General features: G+C 38.9%; 1 protein-coding gene across 1 annotated transcript in view; it reads right to left on the bottom strand.

The window, feature by feature from the left end:
- Positions 1–15,020, bottom strand: part of LOC121293229 (twinfilin-1-like) — a 39,701-nt gene that overhangs the window by 16,634 nt on the left and 8,047 nt on the right. The window contains exons 2-4 of the mRNA XM_041216081.1: positions 6,235–6,312; positions 2,461–2,639; positions 702–797 (exon numbers count right to left, since the gene is read on the bottom strand). Of these exons, the coding sequence (XP_041072015.1) occupies positions 702–797; positions 2,461–2,639; positions 6,235–6,312 (353 nt within the window). The remainder of the gene's footprint in view (positions 1–701; positions 798–2,460; positions 2,640–6,234; positions 6,313–15,020) is intronic.

Raw genomic sequence — 15,020 nt, forward strand, 5'->3', positions numbered from 1 at the left:
TTCCTCAAGCTAAGGCCACGGACTCTTTAGAACACCGGGCTCCAGATAACCCTCTAAAACAATGGGAAGAATTTTGGCCCCAGTGAAACCCCTATCCTTCTCAGCTACATCAATAAGCCAGATTGGCTGGTCAAATATAAAATGGTGCTCTGTAGCATAGGTTAACCTGCTTGGGCCTTCCATTGCCAGGCACATAATAGAGTCTCTTCTTTGAACTGGGTCCAAGAAAATTGTGCATTCAAGAGTGAACATAATATCTCAGTTAAAATAAGTGATTATTAATTTGACACAGTACACTTTAAAGCTTCAATAGAATAAATACAGCTCTTCAAATTACAGTTTTCATCCAAGTAACAGACAACTTTGTATAATGATTGGACCTGGATCTTTCCTCTCTAGTACTGGGCCTTTACATCCTTCTCAATTATAGAAGACAGTGAAGTGCAGCTAGAACTCACTGGCTTGGCAAAGGCAAATGTTTGGAGTCCAGTCTAACTATCAGTTTGATTACACTGCTAGATAATTAAAGTGTAGTGTTGCACACTCCACCTTCTAGTGATACATCTAGTTTGACGTGTGAAACGAGCCATCTTAAAGCAACCAGGAATGTAAACACGGTCTTGCCAGTGTCACCCATATCTTGAGGAAAAGTAAAAAAATCAGGCCACTACAGGTGGCAAGAGAAAAGTCAAGATCCATACCCTTACTGTTCCAAATATTTCATCTTTGATGTGGCTACCCCCAAATTCCTTCTTCAATGTTGCTCTTGTTGCTGCATATAACATCTTTTGGCGAACCTGCAAAAAAAGCCCATCATATACCATGAAGAACATAGGTGTGGCTTCCTTATGAAATGGCATCAATGGCAATGCAATATCAGTATTTTGCATGGGAAATAATTACCTATTTAAAATAAAATCATACATTTGCATTCAATCAACAGAAGTTTTGTCACATAAGCCTGATCTCATATTTACAAACACAATAAATATGACCTTGTATTTGTAAATGCAATGTTAATTCTGTATGGCAAACAAATCATTCAAATTGCATATCGTGGTATTGAAGAAGATATTACATTTGTAACTTCATTGGGAGCAAGACTAAGCTAACCCAACTTCTGTTTATGAAAAGCCTCCACAGGACACTGCAGGGTACTGTCTACATGAATTTCAATTTAAGAATATAGTGAACAGACACTATACATATATGACCCCTGACAACCAACTCTCAAACATTACTGGTAGTGGTTTTGGACCAGGGAAATATATAAAAGGGTGAAAAGAAAGAATCCCACCTTCATAGCACAAGTTACATAATCAAACCACCTACTAGTATTACAGTCATTTATACCAAATAGGTTTATAATAATAAGGATTCAAAATAGATTATACTAAGATCTCTGACACTAGATTAGAATCTCTTAAAATAACCAGGATACAAGTAGCTAGAATTGTGCAAATTATGTCAAATAAGCAAGTACTTAGACAAATAATATGTAAACATTCCTTATACAAAAAGAGAGATAATAAACAACTTGTTAAAATGCATACAATGTCCTAAACCACGAACAAAAATTATCAAAAACTTATCATTGTTTGATTTATTAATCTGCTACAATAATCACGAAATATATGTCTGCTTAAGAAATTTTTTTAAAATTTATTTTATGGGATGTGGACATCACTGGGTAGGCCAGAATTTATTGCCTATCCCTAATTCATAGATAGCTGAAGGGTTAAGTTTCCATACTCTGGATTGTCTTATGTTCTCATAATGATAAACAATTCAGTTCTTTCTCTTATGACATCAGATACATTGCAAGAAACTTCTAGCCTTATTTACTATCATGCAGCAAATATTTGTACATATTTATTTACTGGAGAAACAATATAACCAAGTATATGCACACTTCTAGCTACTTATTTTATTACAAAAAAAGGAGCAGGTTTCTGAATGGTCTAATGAGTAAATGCACTGTTCAGTATAGCATGAGGCCAAACAGGTGAGAAGCTTTCAAATTTCAATTTCAGACTCCTGTTGAATTGACTGATCTCAACCAAGGCAACAAATGCCACCAGGGTTGGATAAAAGGAAGGAGAGGGTGAAAATCAGGCAGGGTTCCAGCTTCCCATTGTTAGCCTGTAAAATCTTACTGGGAGGTGCAAGTTTGTGGACTTTCAGTAAGCCTGTGGGTGGCTGTCATGATATCCTCCATGGGAAAATAGTCTGTCCGTGTTCATTATCTTGATTCACAAATGAAGAGTGGGCACATGGACAATATATCAGATGGCTGCTGGTCTCCATAGACTGTACCCTGGTAACAGTCAACATCTTCCAAATAAATTGGGGAACAGAAAACTTTTTAAAATAAGTACCTTAGTCCTGAAAGATTTGTTCTCAAAGCCTGCTATGCCTAACCATAATTTTCCTTCATCTTTACATGTATCAAATTCTTACTGGTGAAAGGTCAGGTGACCAGGCAATAAAGAGCCATTGAAATCCCTGAGCGTTCATGGTGTCCAATCGATACAAGATATAGGCAGGTTGTTGTTCCTCAAGAAGAGGAAGGATGCATGAATCATACTCCTGGTCCCAGCTGGTAACCGACTCTCTGGAAGCACCCACCTTGAGCTGTTCTGTAATGAGTGATTAACTTATTAGAAAGAACAATTAAAAATTAAATTATAAATGCAAAACCCAGCCCTGTATTTTATCTTCAGTGCACTTCAATGCTAATACAACTGACTGACCATCTATCAATTTTTAATCACTACTGTTTTACATAATAAAATTGCAGTTCAAACATGGAACAGACTTGACCATCTGTACTCAGCCATTAAATTAGTCTGCATCAGTTTGCCCTTGTTGGTAGCACTCATGTCTAATCAAAATGCTGCAAGTCCATGATTTACTCAAAAATCATAATCAAGGCCGACATTCCAGTGTAGTATTGAGGGGGTGCTCTGGTGCACTCCTTTAGATGCTAAGATGAACTAAGGTCCTGTCTGCCTGTTCCAGTGGTTCAGATGAGCATTAACAACCCCATCTTCTTGAGTTCTCTACCTAAAGGCAGGTCCAAACCCACAGTGCCATGCTCTCCACCAAGGGTAGGGAAGGCCAAGGAGACAGGTCCCAAACCCACCCCTGCCAGAACAGGGATCAAACCCTTTGCTGTTTGCATCAATCTGATCCACACCAGCCATCCAGCCAACTAAGCCACTAGCCCCCACAAGGAGTCTGAGTTGCTGTGGCAACATACACTTTTACATACATGTAGTAGCCTGAAGCAATGAATAGTGATGAATTTTGTTCCATCACACGGCTGACCAGGAATCTCTCCCACCCTTACCGATCCCAGTGGTGTGAGTTGGAAGGAATTACAAGTTGATACTCCACCTGTTTGGTCGCCTTATAAACGCACCTTCCTTGGCCATCGCATCCTGAAGGGGGATTTGAAACCAGAGCTTCTGGCTCAGAGGCAGGGACACTACCCACTGTGCCACAAGATCTAACGACCCATAACACTACTCAAAAAGAGTAGCAAGCTCTCCTGGCTAATATTTCCCCTATAAACAAATGATGAAAAAAAGATATTTGATTGCTGTTCATAGGATCTGGCAATGAATAGGATAGGTACCATAATTTCCTCACAGTCACTGTCGTTCACGCTTAATTCTTTGTATCTAAAACACTTCAAAATGTTTCTAAGGCATTATATAAATTCAAAAGAAATTAATAGAGTACAGTAAAGTTTTAGTTATGTCCCTTTATGCCAAATCCTTTGTAGGCATCAGCCTTGGCTCAATGATCGTATTCTTCTCTGGAACAGAGGTTGTGGGATCAAGTCTCACTCCAGAGATTTGAGCACATAATCTAGTACAACACTGAAGTGCCAACCTAACGGGGTGTTGCACTATTGGACATGCCATCTTTAAGATGAGATATTAAACTGGAGCCTGGTCAGCCCTCTAAAGTGGACATGAAAGATCCCATCAAAATTTTCAAAGAACAGGGAACTCTCCCAGTGTTCTGGCTGATTTTTATTCTTCAACCAACAAGGCAAATTAGTCATTTTTTTCTTGGGGGAACCTTGTCTGCATATCGGCTACTCTATTTCCCCATTGTGATGACACTTCATAACTGGCTGTTAAGCATTTTGGGTTGCAGCATATCATTGGTAGATTGACACTGAGCAGTAAACCTACCATCAGTCTGGATTATATCAAAAAAATGAGGGTCAGTGTTCAACTCTAATGTAGATTGAAGGAAGCAAGGGCTTCCCCTCTGTGCTGAATGCAACTAAAAAGAGTCTCAGCAGTTGCCCTAAACCCTGGTGAGCGTGTGCCAAAACAAAAAACTACTATAAAATCTGATATTTTCCTGTGCGACCTTTGTTGGATATGATCATTTGAGATTGGAATTATGTTGAAAGTGAAGAGGGAACCTAGTGTACCTTTTTTTTAAAAACTACTCCAAAGTCTCACCTGACACCAGGTGTATAAAGTAGAGTCAGATTGAGTTAGAATGCATTAAGATAAACAATGTCTAGAATATACCATATTGCAACACCAACACAAAAGACTGAACTATTGTCACCAAAGAATCAACAACTTCAGATTTACAATGGGTTCAGTCTTTGCTCCAGTATAAACAGTATTTCTGATTTAATTAACTGATTTTAAGTTTAATAAAATGCTGCTGTCACTTTCTTCGCATTTACTTGTACATTGTTATTTCCTTCAGATGATTCCACATAATCACACCACTGATAAGTGCAACATGCCTCTCAACTGAAATTGCTTTTTGACTTAAGTACTTTCAAGTTCAGAAATATTTGAGATACAAATTGTAAACAAGGGCCCAGGTTTTGTGGTGGTTATGACGGTGAAAGTATCAGTGTGCGCTGTCATTATCCTCTGAAACTGACAGCAACAGATTCTGGAGTCCACACATGCAGGTAAATTAGGAAATCAGGGGCTATTGTCACTGATTCTAAGCTTCCCCGCAGGGTGTGCCTTTGAAGTCCCTGCATATTGCAATTAACTAGAAGTCACTGAACTGATGAGAACTTACACTGTAATAATCCTTGAAAAGGGTATACCTTGTTGAATGTGGTGTAAATGGGTGCTAACGGTGTGAAAAGTTCATAATTACTGCTTAAAGCCTGGAAAACTAATACTTACATTTGTAAAATTTCTCCGTTATAAAAAATCCACATTCTTAAAATAAAATTTGTTTTTAAAGTTTATTTATGATATTTCAGTTTCTGCCTTAATCCCATGTGTGTGCCTCAATCGATTGTTTCACTCTGTAAAATTATATTAAAAAGTGATTAACAATCAGTGCCTTTACTTCCTGGTCTGTGAGAATACTTCAGATGTGACTGGCTGCTTACCCTGCTTGATGACATCACTTTTGTTGGACAACTGGAGATTCCTCTGACTTGATATTTGTGGAAAGCTTTCTTCCAGGTCAGTGACATATGCCATCAAAATCCGGGCCAAGATGATGGATGGGTTCTGATGTTATCAGATACATATAAGAACTTTGGCATAATTTCAGTGCAAGTGAACTCCAAGAATTTCCAGTCCATTGTATTCATCAGTGGTGTAATTATTTGGAGTCATGTGACAGGGAGTTACTGAGCACAGAACTTGAATATTGCTGAAAAGAGAGACATGTTGCCGAAGCTTGTCAGCTTGTAATCATCAGGACAAATGCAAGAATGTCAAATTTCAAACCATCACAACAATTGATACTACTTGAGAAAAGGGGTGCTGATTGGTTGGCAAGCCAACTCTGATTGGCTGAGGCATTGCCTTGGAGAAAGTAGCAGAGAAATATGTTCAAGCCTTAAGCCTTTTTTGAATTACCCGGAGGCTTGGGGAAATTATAATTCCCTGCTGCTTTCTCCATGGCAATGCCTCGGCCAAACAGAGACAACTTCCCAATCAATTACTGTGATCGTTTGAAATTTGGCATTCTTGCATTTGCCCTGATGAGTGCAAGACAAAAAGTTTTGGCAATGTGTCTCTTTTCAGCAATATTCAAGTTACTAAGCATAAGAAGTAGAGCTAAAGCAAGTCACAACAGAAATTGTAACAAACACACCTCTGTAGAACTGTCAATTGAATAAGTTCTTCTAGGTATTAGACCATGTGATAAACAAGATTTGTGTCTTTGTTTTGCAACTGACTCTAAATTCAGAGGTCTAGATCCATACCAACATACCGTTTTCAATCACAATTTTCAAAACACAGAATTCTCCGTTTCTGGCTCTGGCAAAGATATCCTTTAACTCTTCTGAAGCTGTATTAAAAGAAAAACAAAAATAGAATGCATCCGCCAGAACATGGTTAAGGAATGTTATTTATATACAAGATTAATAGTTTCACACAAGTATGTGCACAAATCAGATAGGTCAAATGTATTTTTCCCTATTACCTCTGAAGTTCAGAAGAGACCATATAAAGAACTATGTTAGAAAAATAGTTTAATAATTAGCTGTTATTAATGAATAAAATCTGAAGGAAGTAGTTCAGCTCGTGGTGAAAACAGGAATTGTCACCTAAACAATATGATTATAGAGCTCAAAAGACCATCACATGACTCACATTTTCTCCCTAAAATACTGCCATTAACGAAATTGAGGATAGAGCAATGTACAACTTTATCAATAACCTGCCTACTCAAAATGAACTGGACAGCAGCACCCAGCTTTAATTATGTACTTACTTTCTTTAGAATTAAATGGTGCATCCTACAATGAAGTAATTATGGTTTGCAAGCAACTTTTGAATTGTTGCTCTCCAATTCCCCTGATAATCAGATCTTAAAAAGTTCATGAGTCGTGCAACAGCCAATTAACATTTAAAAGCAGTTTCTGGAGCACAAGAGCCCATGTGATGATGATATTGTACCCTTCACCCTGAACAAAGATTGATTATATCAACTGTAATTATCGCTATTTTTGGTTTGCATACATTTTCCCAGGCTGTATCTGCAGAAGTCACTACAAATAATGTGCACTTCTGTTTCAAACATATGAACTACGAGCAGGAGTAGGCCACTTGGCCCGAACACCGCCCCCAAGCTTGCTCCACCATTCAATAAGATCATGAGTGATCTGATTGTAACCTCCTGCCAACCCCTTGTTACGAAGGAACTATCAAAGACTCTGCCTCCAGCACCTTTGAGGGAGGGAGCTCCAAAGAGTCACTATTCTCAGAGAAAAAAATTCTCCTCATCTCTGTCTTTAACGGTCGAACCCTTATTCTTCAACAGATTTCCCAAAATAAAAAACAAATGCAAAATACTGCAATAGCTTCAAAATCTAAAATACTGATCCGCAAATGCACTTATCTATGTTTCTCACCCTCCGTAAATAATGGGAAATGTGTCACCGACCCAAAGGTAACTAAGGTAGCCTTATAAAACAAAGATATATACACTAAAGGTACTTTATGAAATGTCTATGTTTGCGCTGGGAATTCATAAGACAAGCACTCTTAGGTATAATATAATGTAGTAGCTTGTTAACATACACTCATGTAATAGTTGAATTTTTGAGGCCAAATTTTTAGGCCAAAGGTCAGGGGGTTGACTTTTACACAGGCAATGTTTTTAAGGGATTGACATGCATACTTGATTTGGGCCAAAAAAGACCATTGCAATGGAATAAAAAAAAATAATTCATGTTAATTCTCTAATATTTATTTATTTTATGACATTACAAACAATATGCATTTCATACAAAACAATATACATGAACTCTCTTCTCCATCCGTACCCCCTTTCCGATCCCCCTTTTTCCAATAATTTATATATATTTTTCTTTCCCCACCTATTTCCATTTTTTTAAAGTGTATTTCCATCCATTGTTTTATCTCTACCTTTTAACCTATTTCAATCCCTTCCACCCGCCCTGCCCCCTCTAGGGCTATCTGTACCTTGCTCGTCCTTCCTACCCTTAATGTTAGCACATTTCTTAGCTAATATCACCACCATCAACACCTCTTTGTCCTTTTGTCCATCTCCACCTATTACTGGCCCTCTATCCAGCTCTACCTGTCCCAACCCCCCTTAATCCAGCTTATATTTCACCTCTTTTCTATTTTTCCTTAGTTCTGTTGAAGAGTCATATGGACTTGAAAGGTTAATTGTGTTCCTCTCTGCAGATGCTGTCAGACCTGCTGAGTTTTTCCAGGTATTTTTGTTTTTGTTTTGGATTTCCAGCATTCGCAGTTTTTTGCTTTTATCTTAAATACGTGCCATAATGAATTAACTACAACTCTTCGCATTGAAATACTTCAAAATCACTCTGATCATGATCTGAATTGCTGAACACTTCATCCCATTAGCCTTGTTGTCTGACACATGGACCTTCCTCATCTCCATCAACATCATCAGCATTGGTAGTACCAATAACCTTTGCGTCATCACTCTGCAAGTAACCATCCTCGGTACCAATTAGCACATCCATGTTTTAGAAGTAATTTTTTTAACAATATTGGGATCAAGTACTTTCCACATGTGTAAGAGTTGCTAGAGAGGGTGCTTGCACATTTTCATCTTTAGTGAATGTTTTTTTGCCTTCCAACATCCAATTATTCCACATCTTTCAGATACTATCCTTGAGAGGTTTAGTTATGCATACATCTAAGGGCTGAACAACACTCATAAGATCTGGAATAACTGCCACATCGGTGCTGGCTGATCTCACATCACAGACCTCACCATCGTCAATGTGGGATTTGAACATGTCCCAGACGAGCAAACCTTTCTCCTTGCGTAGTCCTCATGGTCTCAAATTCCACACTTCTTTGATCTATTTCTTGCAACCACCTTCGTCCATCCAGCCTTTCCCATGAACATGGACAACAATACCTTTCTGAAGTTTCTCTTTGGGAAAAGCTTTGAGCTCAAATATCACCATCAGCTTCAATTTTTTGCCATCCATCGCCACACAAGGTGGAATCACTGTGAACCGCATCTTATCGTGACCAGTCACCTTCACAAGGACAGTTCTTTTCCACCAATCTTGGTGATGGAATTGTTTGACAGCATGCCGAAAGTCATTGGTGTTTCATCCACATTTCCAATGCAGGCCAATCCACACACATTCTTCGCCTATTATTGGATGACAAAACGGTGGAATTTGATGATTTACTGGTTGAGTTCACGTGGCAGATGCCGTGAAATTTTTGTTTTGTGACCGAGTACCAAAGCGCGCCTTTTTCTGAATCTTGTGAACCATCTGCCGCTGTCCTTGAATTCTGAAATATCATATTTCTTTGCTTCTTGGAGAGCATGGCACTATGTGGATGATAATACCATCATTTTGCCCTTTTCTTTCTCCAGTTTAAACTGAGCTGCTTACTCGTTATTCTTTCTTGAAGGCATTGTGATAGATCATAGGGTACTCTTTAGTCTTGTCAATTGGCTGGGAGATTGTCACTAGAATTAATGGAGGGAAAATCTAAAGGTCCTCACATGTGCTTTTAAATTAATGAACTGTAGTAATTACCAGTGCAACATGGCTTGATCCCTGAAAAACTAGAGTCAACATTTACGTGAGATATATAAAAATTTACATTTTTTTTTAGCCAAAAGTCATAGGGTCAACTTTTACGAGACCGACTTTTATATGAGTATATACGGTACTTCTTTTGTTTGCTTTTTTAAATAGAGTCTTTGAAAAATTAAATTAAGTCAGATATAAAACAGACAACATAACTGGAACCATCCGCTCAACACCCCTCCTCTGGTTTCTTGTCCTTGCAAACATCACTCCCTCACACGTCTGCCAACTGATGAAAAACCAGAAGCTGGTTGAAACCGTTTGTGTTCCCCCTCACTTACCACTCCATGATGACCTATTCACTTCACCTACTGCCCGCCTTCCATCTTGGTGGCCCATATGGAGCAACCTTCCTGAGCAAGATCGACCAGCAGACATCCTTTCAATCAAGGAATGGGAAGCACAGGAAATCATTAACAAATTCCTTGTGATAAACCCCAGCTGTCAAATGGCAGGCTTTGAACTACCACTGCATGGACATTCCTTCCTAAACAGATTCAGGACAGCTCAAGGTCCCTGTGCAATCAACCTCTACTGCTGGGGCCTCAGTTCAAATCTCTTATGCACTTGTGGAAAGACACAAACAATGCTGCACATTACCAAGGAGTGTTCCTCTACAGGCTAGGCAGACTAATCACCTTAAACTCAGCAAATAAGGAGGCTGTTACTTGGCTTTGGGGGTTTGCATTTGCTAACTTTTTTTTCTGAACCATGAGGGAGAGAGAGAGGGAGAGAGCGCTACAGAAATAGCAAATGAATGAGCAGGAGGTGCTATAGAGTGAGAAATAGAGTACAAGTAAGGAAAGGGAGTTACACAGCAAGCTCTTAAAATCTTTGTTCAATGCAATAGAGAATCCTGCACATCTTCTAGGAAGTAATTTACCATATTTGGAGTTAATGGTCAAATTTGGGCTTTGTTTACACAAATACAGCCAAGACAAGCCTTAGCCACAGGAGATCTCCCTCTGCTTACAGGAACTGTAACAAAGCTGTTTACATGGGTAATGCCTTTCCCATTTTGTGAGAGAGCACTTAGGTACCATTGCACTCAAAGATGTATAGGGTTGCACTTTGTCAAGTTTGGCAAAATGACTTAGCAGAAACTCCCCATACTGCGTCACAATGGAAGGTGGTATGAGGTAAGATACTCCTTCCAGGAATAAAAGGAATATTTTTGTGCAGTTGCTGTCATATAATTTAGAGTGACACGTATAAAGCCTTGGAAGCAGCTGCACAGGTACTGTCTCATCTGGCAATAAAAAATACGAATCATGCTTTTTTTTTAATTAAATGACCATGGACATCACCACCAGCAGGATAAAATAATAGGAGGAATGAGACAGCTGGGGGCCCAATGGTCAATAAATACCCCTTAATCAGCAAAAACCTATAAATAGCCACAGAAATTCTCTCACACTGAAACCATAAAAGAACAGACATAGAAGATGACACAGATTGTTTCCAATGAATAAGAGACGGTGACAAGCAGACACAATTTAAGATAATCACAGAAAGAACTAAACAGGAGGTTAAAAAACTATCAGTACACAGAGTGTGGATAGAATGCGGCAATCTCTGCAATAAACCATTTCATAACTTACTTTAAAAAGTGAATTACATAGTTGCTTAACAGACAGAAATATTAAAAAGGTATAAAGAGTGAGCAGGAGAGTGGCATTAATTAGACTAGAGGAACTAACTATGTGGTAAATAGTTTATTTCTATGGTATTAACTTTCTATGAGGGAGAAAATAGAAAACTCTGATCTGGTGAATTCTGAAATTCCCTTGACCTGGAAAGCTCCCTGCAGGATTTTGAAAATACTATTAATTTTTAGGGTTCTATATTGGTCTGAAGTAACACATATGGATTTTATTTTAAACACTTTTTAAACAGTTCCATTTGAATTTCTGTTAGTGAGACAATGGGCAGTCAAGGCAGCTATGGAACAGGAAGGCAGTTATTTGTAAGAGCTCCACTTGAATTTTATGACTTTGGAGGTGCCCTGAGGGCCTGGGTTCAGCAGTTGTATGTTGACTTACTTGTATTGTAAGAGTCTCTACATCACAAACAAAATCATACAGTGCAGCAGAGGCTCTTCAGCCCATCGAGTCTGCACTGACACATGCGAAACACCTGACCTGCCTGCCTAATCCCATTTACCAGCACTTGGCCCATAGCCTTGAATGTTATGACGTGCCAAGTGCTCATCCAGGTACTTTTTGAAGGATGTGAGGCAACCTGCCTCCACCACTCTCCCAGGTAGTGCATTCCAGACTGTCACCACCCTCTGGGTAAAAAGGTTTTTTCTCACATACCCCCTAAACTCCTGCTCCTCACCTTGAACTTATGTCCCCTCATGTCTGACCCTTCAACTAAGGGGAACAGCTGTTCCCTGTCAACCCTGTCTATGCTCCTCATAATCTTGTGCACTTCGATCAGGTCGACCCTCAGTCTTCTCTGCTCCATTGAAAACAACCTAAGTCTATCCAATCTCTCTTCATAACTTAAATATTTCATCAGTTTTAGAAAAATGGCTAAAATGTAGCTCGAATTTAGGATGACACCTTATCTTTGAAAAAAAAATGTGCTGGTTTAAGTGATTAACCATATCTGAAGGGAAGAACATCTGTATTAAAGGAAAGCTGTTCTCCTTCGACATTATGATATGAAGTGTTATTAACATTTGTTCTTAAAGGCTTTAGTACCTGTGGGACTTGGATCAAAATATGTTGAAGAGGATGCAACTTTATTTGTAACTGCTCTATATCTACAAGGATGTGTAATTTGTTCACAATGGAATGTAAACTCCGGGGTACAGGGAATAATAGACAGACATTTGTCTTCAGTCTATATGGTTCTAGTTACAGAGGTGGGATGACACTAGGTGACCCATATCCTAAGCCAATGGAAGATGTGGATTTGGACTATTTCCAAATAAGGGATGAGAAGTGGGGATAAAATTTGAAAAATCAAGGTCTTTGTTAGCACAGTTTTACCATGGCTTCTGTGGTATGATTCTTCTTATACACAGTAACATCACTTCAGGGACAGAAGAAGAAAGACATCAACTGTGCTAGCAGCACATGAGGAGTCCTAGGACCTTGAGGGATGAGAAACAACAGTGTTGTCTTCACTGTTTTTGTTGGATGTAATAGAGCTAAGACCTCACACTATATAGGGGATATATATATATATATCCCCTATATAGTGTGAGGTCTTAGCTCTATTACATTATATATATATAATTTTAAAACTGGACAACTAGCTTTTAAAAATGACTGAAGCCATGTCTAGCTCTGACCTTCAAACAATAGGAGCTAATCTAGCAGTATCGAAGAAATTTGCATCTCAATATCTCTGAAAAGATCAAACAACACTGTAGACTGCAGACACCAAATTCAAAGGAAATTATACATAGGCCATCTACATTTTATAAGCCAGGCCTGGCCACTACAGTTTACTAGTCTGGTAGAACAAATAGCCCTGTAACCTTCCTTTGTAATTCTTGTTTGAAACATTAATAATCTCAGGAACCCAGGCAAAGGAATATACACACTATGCGAAAGCCCAAAGTGGAGAGGTAGGAGACATGTGACATGGAGGAACCCATAATTTGGCCCTGTGGAGCTCCAGTCTGGCATTTTCCAGCTGGTAAGCAGCAGCACAGAAAAAGGGCTCTGTTCAGGTCTGAATGCCTGGCCCCGTCATCCACACTGTTTCTACTGAGACTTCTGAACTTCAATACTATCACCTACACGACTAATTCATCTCTGCAGGCCTAGCTTCTCTTGGAAGTCACCTTTACTGGAAAAAGTGAATTATCTAGCATCAGTCTTCCACCTGCTGGCCTCTATGAAGGAATACCCCATTGAACTTTGATTCTAGTCTTCGGACTCAAGTGAAACAATAATTCGTTGCTCTGTGGTCTTTGCCCTATAAATCTTTCTCTATCACTCTTTCATTAAATGAATGCACAGGGGGGCTATGTAGTGACATCCACCTCCCGTGTTTTGAGTGCATGAGAGTAAATTAACCCTCTGAGTTTGACCTATCTTGAGGTTGCTGTGGGGTTATTAATAAAAATTGGATCACACCAAAACTGAAGGGTTGGGAAATACACCACCACTTATGAAATCAAAATCAAAAACACCTTTCTGTTTCTGGATGGGTGGCGGGAGGAGAAATCAGGGCTGTTTAAATTAAATCCCTTCCTGTCCGTAAAATGTGTAAATGCAACATCTTGCTTAATAAATTCTACTTGATTCATAAATACTAGTTATTCGTACCTTGTTAGGTCAAGCACAACTGAGGACCCCATTGTTGGAAATGAAGAGTTTGGAATTTAGAGATTTTAATTAAAAGGTTCTTATACCTCAAAACCTTACATCTGGCTGATTCAAATTAACTCAGGCATCAATAGCAGACAGAGGAAATCGCAAAAAGTGTATGAGGGGAATAATCATTGAAGGCAACAGTGGGTCGGGTTCAGGTGATAATAAGGTACCTTTGAAAAGGGATACCCAACTGAGGTACTGCACTTAGAGATCATTATAGCTAATTTTACCCAGTCACAATATTGCCTAAATTGAACAAGTCTTAAACAAGCTGAGATGGCATAGTTTAGTTCTTGTTGTGAGCACACATTATACTCATGGCACCTTTTAAACTATGCTAAAGGGTTCTTTGAGATTAATTGTGTTGCATAGTTACAATTCATAATCTACCCAGATTATACTCGTCATATGCTGCATCCCACATAGCGACAGTACGTGCAAGAGCTTCCTGTGTGTACAGTAGCATTAATGTAAGTACGCACAAGTAGATGGCAGGTGAGGAAAGGATCAATCGCTTACTGTGACTGACAGTCAAGGCTCATACTTGACTTGGAGGATGACTTTCACCCAGTTAATAATAGTCCCACAATGCATCAATGTCTCCAGGAAAGAGGAAGGAAAATTAAACTAGGAGAAAAATGGGCAAGGATGAAAAATAAATTTATTTATTCATTCTTGGGATTGGCTCTGAGGGCATTTAAGAGGCAACCACATTGGTGTGGGTCTGGAGTCACATGTAGGCCATGCCAGGTTAAGGACAGAAAATTTCCTTCTCTGAAGGATATTAGTGAACCAGATGGGTTTTTACAACAATGACTTTTAATTCCAGATTTTTATTGAATTCAAATTCCACCATCTGCTGTGGTGGGATTTGAACTCCAGCCCAAAGCATTGCCCTGGGTCCCTGGATTACCAATACTAGTGACAATACCACTACACCACCACCTCCCCAAGATTAGAAATTACACTATAACAACTATTGAATTCAAATCCAGTTTAAATGCAACATTCTGACACAATTAAGTTTCCTCTCGGTCCTTGGTACCATGCATTATGAAAAAAATCAAGTAGAAGATCAACCAGTTGCAAACCAATTTGCC

Source organism: Carcharodon carcharias, chromosome 21, assembly GCF_017639515.1.
Source record: "Carcharodon carcharias isolate sCarCar2 chromosome 21, sCarCar2.pri, whole genome shotgun sequence".
NCBI lineage: Eukaryota > Metazoa > Chordata > Chondrichthyes > Lamniformes > Lamnidae > Carcharodon > Carcharodon carcharias.